This window comes from Rosa rugosa, chromosome 4, assembly GCF_958449725.1.
Source record: "Rosa rugosa chromosome 4, drRosRugo1.1, whole genome shotgun sequence".
Lineage (NCBI taxonomy): Eukaryota > Viridiplantae > Streptophyta > Magnoliopsida > Rosales > Rosaceae > Rosa > Rosa rugosa.
Window position 1 is genome coordinate 40,979,960 of NC_084823.1, and position 18,931 is coordinate 40,998,890.

At 40.2% G+C, this 18,931-nt stretch overlaps 1 protein-coding gene across 1 annotated transcript; it reads left to right on the forward strand.

Annotated features, from left to right (window-relative positions):
• Positions 1–8,105: 8,105 nt before the first annotated feature.
• Positions 8,106–8,881, forward strand: LOC133746104 (14 kDa proline-rich protein DC2.15-like). The gene has a single exon (XM_062174269.1). It carries the CDS (start codon positions 8,170–8,172, stop codon positions 8,587–8,589), a length of 420 nt encoding a protein of 139 aa, XP_062030253.1. The 5' UTR covers positions 8,106–8,169; the 3' UTR covers positions 8,590–8,881.
• Positions 8,882–18,931: the final 10,050 nt, after the last annotated feature.

The following is an 18,931-nucleotide window of genomic DNA, read 5'->3' on the forward strand; positions in this document are numbered from 1 at the left end:
TGTACCAAAGTTTATATTTTAGAACTTCATGTACAAAAATTAATAGTGGGCCAAACTTCATGTACTATTTCTGAAATTTTCCCTTATTTTTTTTTTTTTTGCATAGTTCAACTGAGTCTGGGTATGTCTTGTTGAAGAATGTTGACTATTGTTGTGCCTGTCAAACTAGGATTAGTTATATAGTTGTAATAGGAGAGAATTCCCAATTCAAGTTAGAATAAGAATCCTTGTACTCCAAGAATTTGTGCTTTGTAATTCCTATATATAGGGCTCCTATTATTAATAAATACACACAACTATTCTCTCTACAATCTTCTCTTGCATCCAATTTCCTTAAACACGTTATCAGCACGAGCCCTAGCCCTAAAAATCAAAACCTAAAAACTGAAAAAATTCCTCACTAGCCTGGCTTGCCCCCAGCCCTGCCCACACGCACGCACCCCTACATTTGTTCCCGCTAGCCTCGCTAGCATCTCGCACGTGCGCGTTGTCGCCCCTGCAGCACCCCAGCGACCTGCTATCCTTGCTAGCCATTCGCTGCGCACCAAGGAGCCATCCTCGACCCCTTATCTTCCGATAGCCCCTCTAGCCTCGCCACGCATACCTACAGCGCACCACCGAACCCTCCAAGGCCCCTCATCGACGCCAATCAACTCCAAAGTTCAAGACTCAAGGTTTCAAGCTTCGATTTTCAAACAAGTAAGTTTTCATATTAAAGTTCTTGCTTTCTGTCCTTTAAATTTATTTTCTTTTTCCTCGGGGACTTGCAACCTCCCTTCTTCTACATCCCACCATTCTGTAACGTGGGTTCGGTTATATAAAAGTGGAATATTGGGGATTCACGCTATATATGAGCTAAGAGCGTTCGTAATCTTCAGACTAAGAGTGTTCGTAAGCATCGATTTTGACCATACAAATATCATTGTTTCGGTCTATTCCAAATATTCTTGGAAATCGATTTCTTGGTAGCATAGCTCGAAAATCTTATTATTATTAGTTGTCGTGGAAGCTTTAACTCCGAAACTAATCTATTTTCTCCTTCTTCTTTTTCAGGATGTCGAAACCGAAGCTCGACTTTCCTATGCTTGATTCAGCTGGCTCGGAATACCATAGTTAGGTCACCGATGTTGAGAACCATCTCACTTCGAAAGGGATCTTGCCCATAATTCAAGCACCAAACCTGGACCTCGATCTTATTTGAGCCGACGCCTATAAAAAATTCAATTGCACTCATCTTGATGCAACGCCACATGGATAAATGGCTCCGGATAGAGTACATGTTGATCAAGGACTCGATAGAATTATGGGTGGCGTTACAAGAGCGTTTTGGCGATGTCCAAGATTCCCTCCTTCCTGACTTGAAGGTTTAATGGAACAATCTGCGATTCGCCGACTTCAAGTTCGTCTCTGAATATAATTCAGAAGCTCTACGCCTCAAATCCATGTTGGGGTTCTGTGGAATGAACATCACAGATCAAGAGATAATTGAGAAAACTCTCTCCACCTTCCCCGTCTCAACACTCTTGGTATCAAAGCAATACAGAGGTGAATACAATGCTGGACGAATCACGAGGTTTCATCAGCTAATAAATGTTATGTATATAGCTGAGAAACATGATAACATCCTTATGAAGAACTATAATTCTAAGCCCGTTGGAACAAAGATATGATGATCCGTATATTAAAGACTTCACATGGACATCTATTCTTCAAAATAAAGAGAAGTAAGAATCAAAAATTGATTCGAGGATAAGCATCTGCGCCTCACGACGCTGTCACTATTCAAGTCCAGCCATCCAAGGCCAGCGCCGCCGTCCCCCTGCGGCCCCATAGTGGCTTTGACTCCAACAGTGCACCCTTGGCTCCTCTTTTTACTTCTAAAGTCAATTGTGACTTCATGGCTCAACCAAATTCCTCATTGGTTGCTTCTAAAGCCCATCTTTTGTTCTGCAAAGCTTGCTCTTTAGCAAAATTAGGATCGAGACCATCCTATGCAAAGGACGCTAAAAAAATTATTCCATTCTTGTAAAGAATCCAAGGTGATATTTGTGGACCTGTTCAACCACCATGCAGACCATTTAGATATTTTATGGTGTTGGTTGATGTATCGACGCGCTGGTCACATATCATGCTATTATCCACCAGGAACGTTGCATTTGCTAAACTCATAGGACAAATCATTAAGTTAAGAGCTCACTACCCTGATCATGCTATTAAGTCAATACGTCTTGATAATGCTGGAGAGTTTACATAAATTTTTTTTGATGATTATTGCATGTCCATTAGGATTGATGTTGAACATCCAGTTTCTCTTGTTCACACCCAAAATGGTCTGGCAGAAGCTGCTATTAAAAAACTACAAAAGGTTGCTAGAGCATTGGTTATGCACACTAATCTCTCTATTTCTGCTTGGGGCTATGCAATATTGCATGCAGCTGTGCTTATTCGTTTGAGGCCCACTGTCGCTCAACCCTTCTCTGCGTCCCAGATGGAGACTAGATATGAGCCTGATGTCTCACACTTACGCATATTTGGGTGTGCAGTTTATGTGCCAATTACGCCGTCACAACGCATCAAAATGGGTCCTCAAAGACGTTTAGACATTTATGTTGAATATGACTCTAACAATTATCCGCTATTTATAACCCTTGACAGGCGATCTCTTCACTGCTAGATTTGCGGATTGTCACTTTGATGAGACAGTTTTCCCGTCATTAAGGGGAGATAAGGACAAAAATGTTCAACATGAACAACATGAATTGTCGTGGTCTGTCCCCAATTTGTCTCATCTTGATCCCCGAACCACGCAGTCCGACATTAAAGTGCGGAGAATTCTCGATCTTCAAAACGTAGCAAATTCAATGCCTGATGCATTTTCTAATATCGCTAAAGTGACGATATCACACATACTTGCTGCAAACGTGCCTGCAAGGATTGATGTCCCTAAAAATAATGGACATAACGTCGCCGTCCTTAATGATGGTGATGGCATTATGGCTCAAGCCGAGCTCCCTGCGAGGAAGCGCGGGAGGACCAAAGGTTTGATGGATTCTCTCCTAAGAAAGAAAGCGAGTTTGACATAAAATGATCCATTAATCATCGACATAAATAATCCGCCTCATGAAAATATTCCTGATTATGGTTATGTCCAAGAGACATCATTGGGGGACGCTCTAATGTCAGAATCAATTCCAAAGAATAGAGAGATCTCCATGAATTACACTAGTGTACATGAGACGTTGAATAGAGATTCTACTACCCTTGATGTTACCTTTGCATATTCTATTGCTCAATGAATTATAGAACATGATGATATCGAACCTCGCTCGTTTGAAGAATGTCAACGAATAGCGGATTGACCTAAATGGAAAGAAGTAATCCTGGCTGAATTGGATTCACTAGCAAAGAGACAGGTATTTGGGCCTATAACGCCAACACCCCCAAATATAAAGCTTGTTGACCATAAATGGGTCTTTGTTAGAAAGTGTAAAGAAAAAAATGAGGTTGTTAGATATAAAGCCCGCTTTATGGCGCAAGGTTTCTCACAACGCCCTGAAATCGACTACGAGCAGACATATTCTTCCGTAATGGACGTTATAACATTCTGCTACCTTGTCAGTTTGGTAGTTTATGAGAAACTTGACATGCAGATTATGGATGTGGCTACAGCATATCTCTATGGGGATATATATATATATATATATATATATATATATATATATATATATATATATATATATATATATATATATATATAGGTCCGTTCCAAAGCGGACGTCTGCACTTTTGCTAAAGTGCGGACGTCGATATTCTGCAGCGTTTCAGACTACGACGGCGGCGCGAATCAGGTCGGACGGAGGCCAGAGGCATCCCAGACAGCTTCTGGGCAGCGATCAAGGTTGCAGGTTTCTGGGCAACGACCTCACCTGCAACTGCAGGTTTCTGGGCAGCGTTGCAACCACATCGCCGGCGACTCCACTGACTGCAGACTGGTCCCTCCGACCCTTGGCCTCCGTCCGGCAAGCCCCGCCGCTCCGTCGCGCCCCTAGCCGAGCTGCAGCGTCGACGTCCGCACTTTAGCGAAAGTGCGGACGTCCTCTTTGGAATAGCTCTGTGTGTGTGTGTGTGTATATATATATATATATATATATATATATATATATATATATATATATGAAGTTTCCAGATGGACTTCAATTACCCAAATCAAGTGGCTTTAAACCATGGAGCGCGTTTTCAATAAGATTAAAACGATATGGATTGAAACAATCCGGACGGATGTGGTATAACCGTCTAAGTGACTACTTGATTGGGAAAGGATATGTCAATAATGAAATATGCCCATGCATGTTTATTAAAAGGACAAGTTTCGGATTTGCAATTATAGCAGTTTATGTTGATGACATGAACCTAATTAGAACTCTAGATGAGTCAAAGAAAACTGCTAAGTATTTGAAATTCGAATTTGAGATGAAAGATCTTGGGAAAACACGGTTTTGTCTCGGATTAGAACTCGAGCACCGTAGTGATGGGATTTTGATCCATCAGTCAGCATATACTCAGAAAATACTAAGGCGCTTTAATGAAGATAAAGTGAAGCCTGTGAGTACTCCTATGATTGGTCGTAGTCTTGAGTCTGGAAAAGATCCATTTAGTCCAAAGGATGAGGATGAAGACGTTTTAGAGGCTGAAGTGTCCTATCTAAGTGCAATAGGTGCATTATTGTACTTAGCTCAATGCATAAGACCGGACATCTCATTCGCAGTGAACTTGTTAGCTAGACATAGCTCTGCACCAACACGCCACCACTGGAGTTGTGTGAAGACAATCTTTCGATACTTGAAAGGTACGATTGATATGGGCTTGTTTTATCCCTAGAGAGAGAAAATGAGTGACGAAAAAATGAGATCGGACCTTATTGGCCCAAGTGGCGCCGTCCAAGACACCGAGACCAGCCAAGTCGCCGGTGCCGGCGCCACCGTCGTCCCTAGTTTCCGGCGTCACCCTCCTCCCCTCCATAAAAACAATGGTGATGTTTCAATGGGTTTTGCTGATGCAGGGTATCTCTCTGACCCTCACAAAGGTCGCTCCCAAACAAGTTATGTCTATACCATGGGAAACACTGCGATATCTTAAAGGTCTACAAAACAGACCATTGTTGCTACTTCCTCAAACCATGCAGAGATTATTGCTCTACATGAAGCTGTGCGCAAATGCATATGGTTAAGGTCTGTAATTAGACATATTCGAGGAACTTGTGGTTTGAAGTCTACCACAAATGAACCTACATGCATTTATGAGAATAATGCAACTTGTATTGAACAAATGAAGTTAGGTTTCATCAAAGGCAACAACACCAAGCATATATCGCCTAAGTTCTTTTATAATTAGCAACAACAAGCACTTCTAAAGATTTAAGTGAATCAAATCCGATCAGAGGATAATGTAGCGGACTTGTTCATTAAGTCGTTACCTAAATCCACCTTTGAGAAACATGTTCAAAGCATCGGATTGAGGAAATTATCCGAACTCCCACGATTGTAGCAATTAAGGGGATATGTCGACATCAGGGGAGGTATGATGTCCACATGTTCGATCTCGAAGAGTGAATGACGTGTTGTACCCTTTTTCTCCTCCTTGAGGTTTTTTTTGTCCCACAGGGTTTTTATTACTCGAGCAAGGTTTTTAACGAGGCAACGATCAAAGCGTCATCACCAAGTTTGAGCGGCACAAGGGGGAGTATTGAAGAATGTTGACTATTGGTGTGCCTGTCAAATTAGGATTAGTTCTATAGTTGTAATATGATAGAATTCCCAATTCAAGTTAGAATAGGAATCCTTGTACTCCAAGAATTTATACTTTGTAATTCCTATATATAGGGCTCCTATTATCAATGAATACACACAACAATTCTCTCTACAATCTTCTCTTGCATCCAATTTCCTTAAACATGTTTGATTTTTTTAGTATGGCCGTGTTCAGCCTCGCCCTGGCTTAATTCTTCTATGTACTTGAGCTCTATGCTTTGAAGTGTAAGGTTACTACTCAGGGACTTGATTCCAATCCGTGTCTGGCTTCTTATAATGTTTACTTCAATGATCAATGAAATTTTGTTCTCGTTTCTCCTCAAAAAAGAAAAAAAGTGAAACAAATGAACTTTTCAAAAACCCTTGCTATTCTAAAAATGAGCTCTTGAGAGCCAACTTCTAAGTAGGGCTGTCAATGGGTCGTGTCGGGTCAAGGTATATGTCGTGTCACAAGAGACAAACCCAAACCCAAACCCAACCTATTTATTAATCGTGTCGAAAATTTAAACTCAAACCCAACCTATTTATTAAACGAGTTACCCGTTTCCAACCCGCTTAACTCATTTAATAAATAAGTCGTGTCGTGTTAGACAAAATGACCCATTTAAGGGTTAACACTGTGACTCATTTAACTAAAAAAATGCATAAATTGATTAAATTCACCAAAAACTCCATAAGACGAAGAATATAAATAATTATATATAATTCATAAATAATTAAATCTAATAATGATGAAGCAAAATATTTCAAATTGTCCAATCTTACGATTAAATACTCCAAACGTCCAAAATTTCAAGAAAAAGTATAGCATAATCGGGTTATACGGGTTCACTCCGTGTTGGCGGGTTGACCCGCGGCCGACCCGTTTATTAAATGGATCATGACGGGTTGACCCGCTGTCAACCCGCTTTTTAATCGTGCGGGTTTAACCCGCTTTATTTCGTGCGAGTTTCGAGTCGTGTTATTGGATCGTGTCGGAATTGACAGCCCTACTTCTAAGGCGACCCAAAATAAAGTGTAGCACACAGTTGTTTGACACAAAAACCAGTTGGCTTGCAAACTGTCTCTTTTGAGCGTGTGCGCAGGCGTGCCAGCACCGTGGGGTGCAGTCGTCGGGGGAGTCCCTTGACCTGACTTCTTCTTCAAGCGTTGTGGACGAGGAGAGCACCAACCTCGCCACAAGGTTCTTCTCTATGCCTTCCGAGAAAGGACTTCTTGCCTTACGGATAAGGACTTTGGGTGTGATCTCTTCGCGTCACCGAATCGATACTTAGTATTGTAGACTAAGCAGAGCAATCACTGGGAAGTTTGGGAGAAAGCACGGGCTTGTGCTAAAGCGTGACTTTAGCTTCGCTGGGTTGCGAGGGCGTTACCCTTGCTTCGCTGGTAGTATCGGTGGCAGTGGTACTAGCAGTCGGCTCTTGGAGAGACTGGGACTGGAAGTACGGTCACCGGGTTGATCTGGTGATGCTGACAGTCGGCTCTTGGAGAGACTGGGACTGGCACGCGGTCACCGGGTTTCAATGAGGTTGAAGGTTTGCTCCGGGGAGGCTTTGTAATCGCTAGGATTGATTGATTTGAGAGAGGTCCTTTACTCGTCCTTGAAACCTGGTATATATACCTAGGATTATTGGTTGAAGTTTCCTATTCAATCCCCGCTACCCGACTCCAATAAGGTTTCGTTTTCCTTATGGATCATGGAATGGGTGAAGCTGTAACACAAACCCGAGTAGGCTTATTTTTGGGCCGCAGGTATCGGCCCTCTGCGCTAAATCCACTAAAGGATCTTGCCAAAATTACTTTTGGGCTCAAACAACAGCAACTCAATTGAATGAATTATTCAAGTTGATTAGTGGATTCTCGGCGAGCCCCAACACTGTGTCCTTTTAACAAATTGACAATTAACAAGCTAAGGTAACAAATTGTATCTTGGACCAAAATAATCTCTCTTCGTATAGAATCCAAATATCATTGAACTAGCCAAGGTGGCTGATGTTCACGGGTCATGAACGAAAGAACGCCATTGTGCAAACCCGTGATCCAAATAGATTCAAAACCACATTAGGTATTAAACTAGCTAATTTTGAACATGCACACCAGGCCTTCCAAATTTAGTGTGGAATCTACAGCACTAGCAGCTAATGGTAATCCAGCCTTGCTTCACATGCTGCTCTCTCTCACGCCATGATTCTATAGTTAATTTTCTACGTACTTAATAATAATAATTTTCTATATATCTATCAATTTATCAATAGAAATTTCACTCCTACTGAACTCTATAAGTACCACTTCAATAACATTAACCATATATCACAACTCAAAGCAAATTGACACTAGCTAGTTCAATACTAGCGAAAAAGATATGGATTCCAAGAGATGTTCCACCGTTGCTCTCTTCCTCTCCATCAACCTTCTCTTTTGGGCCCTAGCAAGTGGTTGTTTCACTTGCTCTCAGCCTCATCCCATCACAACACCTAAGCCAATCAAAACCCCTATTCCCAGTGCCGGTTCTGCTGCCACAAAGAGCTGCCCTAGGGATACCCTAAAGTTGGGGGTATGTGCCAAGTTGCTGAATGGGGCGGTTGGGGCAGTTGTCGGGAGCCCTCCGGATACACCTTGCTGTGCTGTCCTTCATGGACTTCTGGATCTTGAAGTTGCTGTGTGCCTTTGCACTGCCATTAAGGCCAACATTCTGGGTATCAACCTTAACATCCCTATTTCGTTGAGCTTGCTCCTTGACGGCTGCGCAAAGAAGTTCCCTCCAGGCTTCCAATGTGCATAAGCGAGAAAGCAATTGCCACATTGATCGATCTTGATGTTATATGTCTGATTCGTATGCTTGAGGCAAATTATATTTGCTAGGTTAATTTCTTGCTGGTTTCTGTTTTTGCTCTTGGACGTTGTTTTACATGCGCCAAGTATTCCATAACTCTTTCATGCTTTGAGATTGTAATTTCCCTAATTGATGGCATGCAGTTTGAAGCGCACAGACTGCTGTGACTTTAATTAATGTGTCATTTGTTCATAATGTTGTTATTTTTCCTAAATACAGTCATAGACACATAATTCCTATATACACTCACATACATATTCATTCGTTCTAAGAAAGACTAATGTACATATAAAACTTTATAGTGACCACGGAGGAAAACTCGGAGAGGAAAACCTAGAGGATACTTTGAGAGAACAGTTGCCAACCGTGCCTGTCCGGCTGCGCCTCGGCGCTGACGATGGCTTCTGGCCTCGCCTGCGTCCGTCGAGTGCGGCCGGATGGGTTGAAGGTGTGAGTGAGCGGCGATTGGGGCTGCATGGGCTCCTCTTGCCATGGTTTTGGCTGACGGCGGTGTCGACACAGGCAGAGGTTTTGCGGCAAATGGTGGAGACTACTCGGATCCGTTCGGATCTCGCCGCAATCACCGGGTTTGTGGCTGGGCTTCGTATCTGTTCTGGTGGTTCCTATGGTTTGATCCATTCGGATCTTGCCATAAAACCATTGGAGTTTCATGGATCGATCTCAGTGCTTACAACGGAGGACGGTGAAGGGCAGGTATGAGCTGGATTCGGTGCGTGCAGTGGAGGTCGGTTTGAGGTGCTGATCGGCGACTTGACTTCGCCGACGGTCGGGATCTGCAAGCGGTGGCATGAAAGCTCGATGGTGGTGGCTGGGCTGTGTGTGCTGCACATGTCGTGGGCCGGGCTCAATGGCTGGAGCTCTTGGGCCCTAATCCGGTGGTGGGATTGGTCTGGGCCTGGGGTTTCCTCTGGGTTCAAGATGGTTTATTTTATATTTTAATGTTATTAGTGACTATTATGTTTTCTTGCTAGTTGTTGATTTAATAAGTTGCTACCATTTTTTGGTAGGACGTTGTGGGCTTGGTCTCAGTTTATGCACCTTGTGTGCTTTGTCTGCTCTAGGTAGGAGGCGAGTTCCTTGCTTGGTCAAATACTCAAATGGTCGCTGTCTCCTAGTGGCAGGATGAAACTAAGTGCCGCTGGATGTATAATCCAATGGCAACATAGTGGGAAAGCTGTGTTATTTGTAATGATGTTTCTCCATGCTAGAGTTATTTTTCCGGTATGTCACCACAATTGTGAAGCGAATAGAGTAGCCAGTAGTGCACTCTTCGCTAGTTGGTGCTTGTTAGAATACATTGTTTTAGTTGAGACTCTTGTTATTATTTCAGGAAGTTCTCTTGATGCACATTGTAATCTGGGGTATAGCCGTATAGGCACAATGCCCCCCCCCCCCCATGTATTCTGCAGTTTCATTAATCAAGGCTTGAGAGCAGCCGCACTGGCCCTTATTCAAAAAAAAAAAAAAAAAAAAGACTAATGTAGGTTTGTTTTTAAAAAGACGTCAGCAAAAAGTTTTTTCGACAAGTCTTCTTAATTTGATTCAGCCGTAATGAAATTTACTTAAACTAATATATTCACCCAAATATCGTCTCTTCAAAAACATTAATATATATAATTCAAAAATATATATACATATATATGTCAAATTAATCAAAGTCTATTTAGTCCTCTAAGTCAATACACACTTGCCATGGCATCAAGCAATTAGCAATGCATGATGAAAACAAGTGGACAGCCAACAGAAAAAGCAATAAGTGGAGAGATCTGAACTTTTATAATTAAGCTACCTTACAATCATGCACTACGTACACCTTAGATATTGCCTTAAGAACACAACAGTACTAGTGTGGTGCTATATTTTCTGGCTGTAGTGATTTAAATCAATAAGAACGTACACTGTTCCTTACAGAAAGGCACATGCATGTTCAATTTGTCCCACCATTGTCCTCAAGATCGATCATTTTCTTGTCAACTGAACGATCACTGTATGTAGTGCGGCTTGGTTGAACGATTGACAACATGAAGAGCATGCAAATAACACATTGTAGGCATGTTTATTTTCAGTCATCTGTCAAAATTATAAACAAAAGATAAAAAATGGATCAAAGTATGCGGTGGTTGATTCTCTAGTACTGGTATTAACCAACCACTGTGGGATTTCAGTAAATATACAGTATATATATGACCAAAGTTTGCAAAGAAATGCAGGGATAAATTTCCGAACGTGAGCAACCTGGGAAATGGACAGTGGAAATTATCATGAGTGCGAGGAATCCCACTAACGCAACAGCTAGCATAGGTTAGGTTAATAATTTTCTAATGGCCGGTTAACCAATAGCTGAGGTATATTCGGGTTTCATATAGAAAATGGACTACGATGTTGAATTTCCGGACGAGAGCAACCCGTGAATCCAACGCCAATCATTTCTTCATCGACCTCGATCAGGGTGTCATTTTCCTTGGTTTTATTTTAGACTTTTAGTGGTTCATAGCAGTTCCACATCTCAATCAATTAATTATGCTACTGGATTCAACATAATTGTTTGGACCAATAATCGTGCTTTAAGTAAATAAGATTCCTCCCGACAATGAAGTTGCTCAGTGCAAGTTGCGGTAAAATACTTGTCGTTTTATCTCATTTTTTCGGGAGTGTATTCCATGCACCGTCAGTGTATGGGTACTTGCAATATGAATGGATGTAATTTTTTTGATATTAAAATATATAAAAGAGTAGATTAGATGAGTGGCTATTATTTTTTTAGAGATTAAAATAACTGACAGTGCACTTGCACTGTCGGTGCATACAATCCTCTTCCCATTTTTTCTCCTGTTTCTATGAATTTTATATCCAAAAATAAAATTCATAGAAACAGGAGAAAAAATGAGATAAAACGACAAGTATTCACTGCAGATATGCATATACAGTAAATCAAGAGACAAGCTAGTGTACTGGTGGGTATGAGATACCCTCATTTACAACTATTTGAACAAAAATTTACAAGTATTTGAACCAAAATTACAACATTGAGAACAAAAGTTACCATATTCATTTACACTATTTACATATAGTTAAACAAAAATTACAACATTGACAACGAATTTGTTCAAAAGCTTGTAAAAATGTCGTAAGAGGTGTAATTACCATTATTAGAACTAAGATTACAACATTGACAACGAATTTGTTCAAAAACTTGTAAAATGTCGTAAGAGGTGTAATTACCATTATTATAACTAAAATTACACAAAGTATGACTCAAATTACAACTTTGACAACAAAATTTGTTCTCACTTTTGTAAATGTGGGTATGAGATACCCACCACTATACTAGAATTTCCCGTAAATCAACGTGATAACCAGAGAGAAAACTTTGATTTAAAGCTAGTATGGTGCAACAGTACTGCGCTTGATAATTATTATTATTATTTTTTTTTTTTTGAAATGGGTTTGGAACCCAGCCAAGCTGAGAGGCTCATCCATACGCCTGACTTATTATATTAGAATTATTATATTACGTCGAGGGGGACATAACACCTTGACCTCGAGCATCAGTACAAAAGTTCTCGTAGAGTACATCCCAAATAATAATAGGAGACTCATCTAACCAAACATCAGAAAGATAATTAAAACTAGCAAGGTGTGCCAATCTATTTGCAGCACCATTTGCTTCACGGAAGATGTGTCTAATCTGAAAAGAGTGAAAAGATGTCAAATATGACTTACAATTATCCATAATGATCCCAATTTCATATTGATCTTCCACATCATGTTGTAGAGCAGTAACCACAAGGGAGCAATCACTCTCAAAATCAAGAGTAGTCATGTTTTGGTGGATACACTACAACAAATCTGGGCTTTTACCGCCTAAAATTTACGGCGTGCGTTGACCGCGAGCCGTAAAAGACCAACGAGGCAAGTCTTTTACGGCGTGCTATGAATGTATGCCGTAAATAAGGTGTTCGTGTTGGTCTTTTACGGCGTGCTATTTATGCGCACCGTAAAAGGCTTCTCTTATAAGTCTTTCACGGCGTGCTTTTATTGCATGCCATAAATGTTATTTTACATTTACGGCATCCTTATAATGTGCGCCGTAAATAAGGTTAATAATTTTGAGATCCCACTTATTTTTTTGGGTCCTTGCCCAAAAGCACCAAAATGAGCCAAACTTTTCCCACTTACCCCAGCAACAGATTTTTATTCTCACTAACCCAATTCAGAGTATAATGACAAATATACCCTCAGTCTAATTAAACAACTTCATTTTATGCCATTCTCTCATCTCTCTCTCTCCAGCACAGCACGATTCTCTCTCTCTCTCTCTCTCCATAATCACGTACATATCACCGACCACCTTCACCGGAGAAAGTTTCACGGTGACATGGAGATCTATTCTTCCCGGACGGCGACTAATTCAACCGCGGAGGCGACGCAGAAGACCCATGGCTCTACACTGTTCGACGCCGTCTGATTTGGACCGGAGGATTTGCAGAACGGTGGCAGGGATCTGTCCGACTCGAGACATCGTTGAGGAGGTCATCACCGGCTTCGATGAGATCGATCTCCACCGCTCGACCCGAAGACCCGATCCAGCGAGGGCCTCAGCTCCGTTTTGCAGAACCACCAGCCGCCGTCATTTCAGCCTCGGGCTCCGGCGAGTTCAGATTTGTTTCAGTGACCGGCCAAATCGAATTCGATTTAGGCCTCGTCTCCAATTCGATCCTTTCAGCGCTAGAGGAGGAGTCGTGGACGAACGTCCGGTGCTTTAGAAGGTGAGGCCGAAACGAAGAGTATGGTTTTCGATAGACTGGGGGATTTGGTGCAGCAAGAAGAGAGGGTTCCGGTCAATTGGGGAAGAAGAAGATTGGGTGCCCAATCAGTTTTTTTTTTTTTTTTTGAATGTCTATTGGGGGACAATAGACGACTATTGGGGGGCAATAGACGTCTATTGCGGGGCAATAGATGTTTTAAATTGATGTAATCTTTTTTTTTTTTTCGTTAATTAAAGTTTTATTTGTCTAATTTTAGGAAGATTAATTTTCATTCCGGCAAACGAAAGTTCTATTGGGGGGCAATAGACGTCTATTGGGGGGCAATACATGGCTGATAGTCGTCTATTGGCCCCCAATAGACGTCTATTAGGGGGCAATAGACGTCTATTGCCCCTCTATTAGGGGGCAATAGATGTCTATTGGGGGCAAAAAAACTTTCCGGTGAGATTTTCAACAAATTCCGGTGGGCGGCAGCCGGTGACCGGATTCCGGCGAAAGTTGGCCGGAATCCGGCGGCCGGTGACCGGATTCCGGCGGCCGGTGACGGGCTCCGGCGAAGTTTCCTATAGTTTCTCTCTCTTCTATTTTCTCTCTCTCTCTTTCTCTCTAAGTAAATAAGGGGTGAAGGGTAAAATGGTATTAAAAAAAAATTAAAAACAAAAAAAAAATCTTAATGGGGTATTAGGGAAGACTCCCTTAGAGTGTATTGGGTAAGAGAGAATTAAAAAAACTCAATTGGGTTAGTGGGAAAAAAATCCCTAGAAATAGGGTAAATGGACAAAAACCCTATTTTTTTTTTTGGCTAAATTCTAATTTCCCACCCAACACGCCTGACAAAGTCACAAAACAGACCCAGACGCTATCAGGCTATCAGCTCTCCCTTCGTCTCTCTTCTCTCTCACCCTTCTTCTCTTAATCCTTGTTCAAACTACAAGGTGGGTGAATACCTCTGTCTCATCTTCCCAAAACTAAATTAGGGTTTCTTTCTCTCGCTTTACCATCTACCTTTCTCTTCATCTTGTCGACGACTAACCAAGTATGTGAAGGATCTCTCGTCATCGGTTGTCACTTCTGTCCGGTAAACACCTCTCCATCTTCCTCTCTTTCTATTTATGTGACTCGAGTGCTAAGGTCGTGAAGTTACAGTTACAATAGGGAGCTTTGGATAATTGATTTCTGTTGCTTTGATTCAATTATAGGGTTGAGGCTTTTGGGTAAGTGAGTATTAAGGCTTTGGAGTCGATTAATTTCTGTTTGCTTGATAGATTTATATGATTAATTAGGTTATTTGGGTATCAGCTAGTCGCAACTGTGTCTCCAATTTCCATTTATATCCCGAAATAGATTCGTTGCTAGAGTTAAAATCTTTTGCTTCTGTGCTAAGCTTGTTTACATTTCTTGATTTGGTTGAAAATTGGGTCTTGAACCCTTTATTGCTTGTTTTTATTCCGAGCCCATAAGACTGAAAAGTTTTTATTCCGAGCCCATAAGACTCAAAAAAAAAAAAAAATTCCTTTTCCTTTTTGTGTGAATTTGTGTTATTAAGTTGATTGGGTTCTTGGTTTCAACTGCTTAGGCTTGAATTTAATGGAATGAATGATTATAGAATTGTATTATCTATGTGATTGCCTCTAATGGAAAATTTATTTCTTTTAGCAATTGGATTCATATATTAGTGGATTATTGACTTGCTTTTCTTGATGATAATGTCATATTGTATTGATTACTATCTGAGAAACCAATTCGTCAATATTGACAATTGGGTGTATGTGTTTTTACTGATGATTGATTGGCTATTTTCTTTATTTGGTGATCTGCATTTTATTTTCCCTTTGTGAAAGAAATTTTGCCTGCAAGTTGGTTTAAGTTAGATATAAATAAGCATGTTAGCACAAGGTGGCCTAATGGATAAGCCTGCACTCTACTGCAAAGGGAGAAGACTCAAATGATTGTTGGTTACTTTTACTTGGGGTTTGACATCACATAACTCATTTCAGTACATGGCATATTCCACCTTCTTTTCAATAATGTTAAGCAAAGGATATCTTAAATGCTGCACCCTGATTTTCCAGTTTTCATATGGTCTTTTGTTTGTGTGAATTGTAGGAACAAGTTAGTATAAGGAGATGAGAACTGTGAACGTACAAGTTGTTTGGGAATCATATATATGCAGCTCGAATATTAGCCTATGCAGAGGTTTTATTTCTTTCCTAATTTAGTTGGAAGGATGCTTTGCTCAATATTGCATAAATCCATCTCATATTGTCTTTTGAATTAATAGTCTGTTCAATGATATATTGGTGATGCTTTAGCTAATCCACATGGACATGGGAATCATTCCAAACTGAATCTATTAGCATGCAATCTATTGGTTCAATATATTGCAAGGTTAAATTTTCACTGGGATTTGTCCTGACTTTGTGCTAATATATATATATATATATATATATATATATATATATATATATATATATATATGAACATATATAATCTCTTGATTTCTTTTAATGCACATACTTGTTTGCTAGCTAAGGTTTGTTTTTATTGTTTTCAGGTATTATGAAAGAAAGTATTATGAGGAGATTGTATTATGTCTTCTGCTTGCAATATAAAGAGGACATTTCAGAGCCCTTTATTGTTTTACCTTTATGTCTTCAGCTCTGAAATGACCTCATGAATTGAATTGTTCCAGCATATTGTATTATGTCTTCTGCTTGCTGCATTTTTAGTTCAATATAACCTCTTTATATTGCAAGCCTTATCTTGTATGTTCTGCTTAGTCCTGTCAGAGCACTCTGTTGAATGCTACTTTGAGGGTCGTGACCGCATGAAGTACGCTAAAGAGCATATTGGTGATGATCAATACTTTCCTATTTGGACCATTCTCGAATACTTCTCAAGTTAGCCAAATGCTTCAAGATGTTCCATTGGTAAGGCTGGTCTCACTATGTCAATTTCTTTGAAAATAGTAAATATGAATTTTGCATTGATTATAAACATTTATTAGTTCGTGCCACATAGCCAAAAAATGTAGACACTTTCTTTAGGATTGTGATATCTAAGTATTTATCTTTTCTGGCAGAGGAACTCAATATACGAGCGTGTAGATTCTTCACTCCACAAAATTCGTGATACGTCAGAGGTAATTTTGTCTTTAAGTCAGCAATTTCGTAGTTGTATGATTTTAAGCTTATGGCTTCCAGTCAGTCATCTGCAGGCTGTACAAACTTTTGCTGCTGAGTATCTGAAAACTCCGCTTGGCGAGCCAATGAAGGGCAGGAAGAACAAAACCTCCACTGGGCTATGGGTGGAGAAGTCTTACAAGAAAACCACTAACTTGCCTGAACCTTTCTCACATGAATTAGTTGCTAGATTGGAGAACTTAAATGTAAGTCCTTCCTACTTTTACAGTACATATAACTTAGACTTATGCAGTGTCCCGAACTGATATTCCTTATAGTTCCAAATCAGATATTTGGTCTTTGGGTAAGCAGTGCACATTTGGAAATTTTTTGGAAAATTGATGGCTAAAGGCCTGCTGTTCTTAGCGTAATCATCCCAATTATAAGCACTGCTTCTATTTCTAAAGGCATTGAAGCTTTTCTTGATTAATATTCTTATCTGCAATATGTATTATACTTAACATATTTTTGATCCAATATTTCTCATTGGCCTGCATCTAAATGGAACTGTTGGAGTAATTATTTTCAGAACCGTCAATATATATACATTGAATGGGATGCCTTCTTGAGGTTCTTAACTGAGTTCACAAGGATTTTGTATATGATAAGGTTTTGTACTGCTATGCATAGTTGTTGAGCTTGTAATGCCGTTAAGGATATGTCGTTTTGAATACAGATATCTTACATTTTTGTGTTATGATTAGGTGTTGGTAGAGGGTTCTTGAGCTCATGCTGTTTTAATTGTGTTTAGAGTATCTACCTCAAAGTTTTAATCCAAGCATGGAAAGACGAGAGACAAAGGAATTATAGGAAGAATGTCAACAGATGCTTGCTGCATTTCCTAACAACTCTAAGGAATACCAAAATATCCTTGGTAAGCCTGCTACACGGATCCTCATTTATGGGAAAGTTGTTTTAATTGGATTGGAAACTCATTTTTGTGGTACACACTTAATTAGTTTATGATCTGTCCAATTCACCATATCATTATTCTTTTGGATAAGAATGCACACATTGTAATCTGAAGGGTTTTGCTAATACTTGATATCTCTAATTGATATTGTTGGTTGTTTCATGTTTTTTTTCTTTGCCTGGGCTTTTTGTTAAAGATGGGGCTGGAGAAGTATGACATGACAAAGTTATTTACTTGTGTATTTGCTTCACTTCCAGATGATGTGAAACTTGACAACATACTCAATGAGAAGATGGCTTTAGTTCAACAATTCATTCGACCAGCTTTACTTCAACCCTTTGCTTACTAGAATTTGGGGACGGGGTTAATTGATGGATGTAATGAATTCTACCAATACATTTCCAATTGTTACTTTGTAAATGTGATTAATTATAGTGAGGGTAATATGAATATGACATTTGAGCAATATACATTTTTTTTTTGTTTGAAAAGACCTCATTTACGGCGCGCAGAGTGTGCCTTAAAATAGGAATTCAGTCACTCTTTTACGGCGTGTATGGGTATGCCTTAAATAGAAGGTCTTTTACGGCATGCAATGTGGGCCGTAAATGACCTCAATCACATTTGTGGAACCACTTTTATGGCGCGTTAATTGTTCTTTTATGACGCATTTTTGCGCGCCGTAAAAGACCACATGTCTTTTACGGCGCCAGCATTTACAGCATGCTTTTGTGCACCGTAAATAGGCTTTTACGGCGCACATGGTGGGCCGTAAAAGACCATTTTTGGTGTAGTGATAGCTAATAGAAGTCTTGCCCTACATGCTTCTGCTTCCATGTGCAAAGCGGAAGAAGCATGCGGGAAGTAGCGTGCTAGAGCTGCCAAACAGACACCATGTTCATCACGTATTACCACCCCCACTCCTCCATCACCAAAGTCAGCCCGGTAGCTACCATCTACGTTCACCTTCAGTCGCCCACTAGGGAATAAGTTTAAATTTCATACATGACAAAGTTCTGAGAATAAGTTTAAATTTTATGTGCTGACAAATATTTTACTATTTTCATAACATGCATCTTCATTCTGTATATATAAGACTGTGAGTTATGCCTCGTAAATTGCTAATTCTAAATATACTAAAGACGTGTTACCTGTTCATACTGTTCACACCTGTTCATTGGGGGTGGAAATTAAGGTCGGTTTTGCCCTTGCTTTGCACCCAGAATCTCATCATGCCATTGCTTTTTTGCTTTTCCCGTGTCTTGGTTGTGTGATGTGCATAAACAGATGGATCTGTAACTCATCTACAGTCTCACAGTAATACTCTTCTGACTCTGCAACTCTGATCGTCATAGCCTGTCAGCCTTCGAGTTTCAATTTCGTCAGAGTAATCCTCGCTTTGCTTC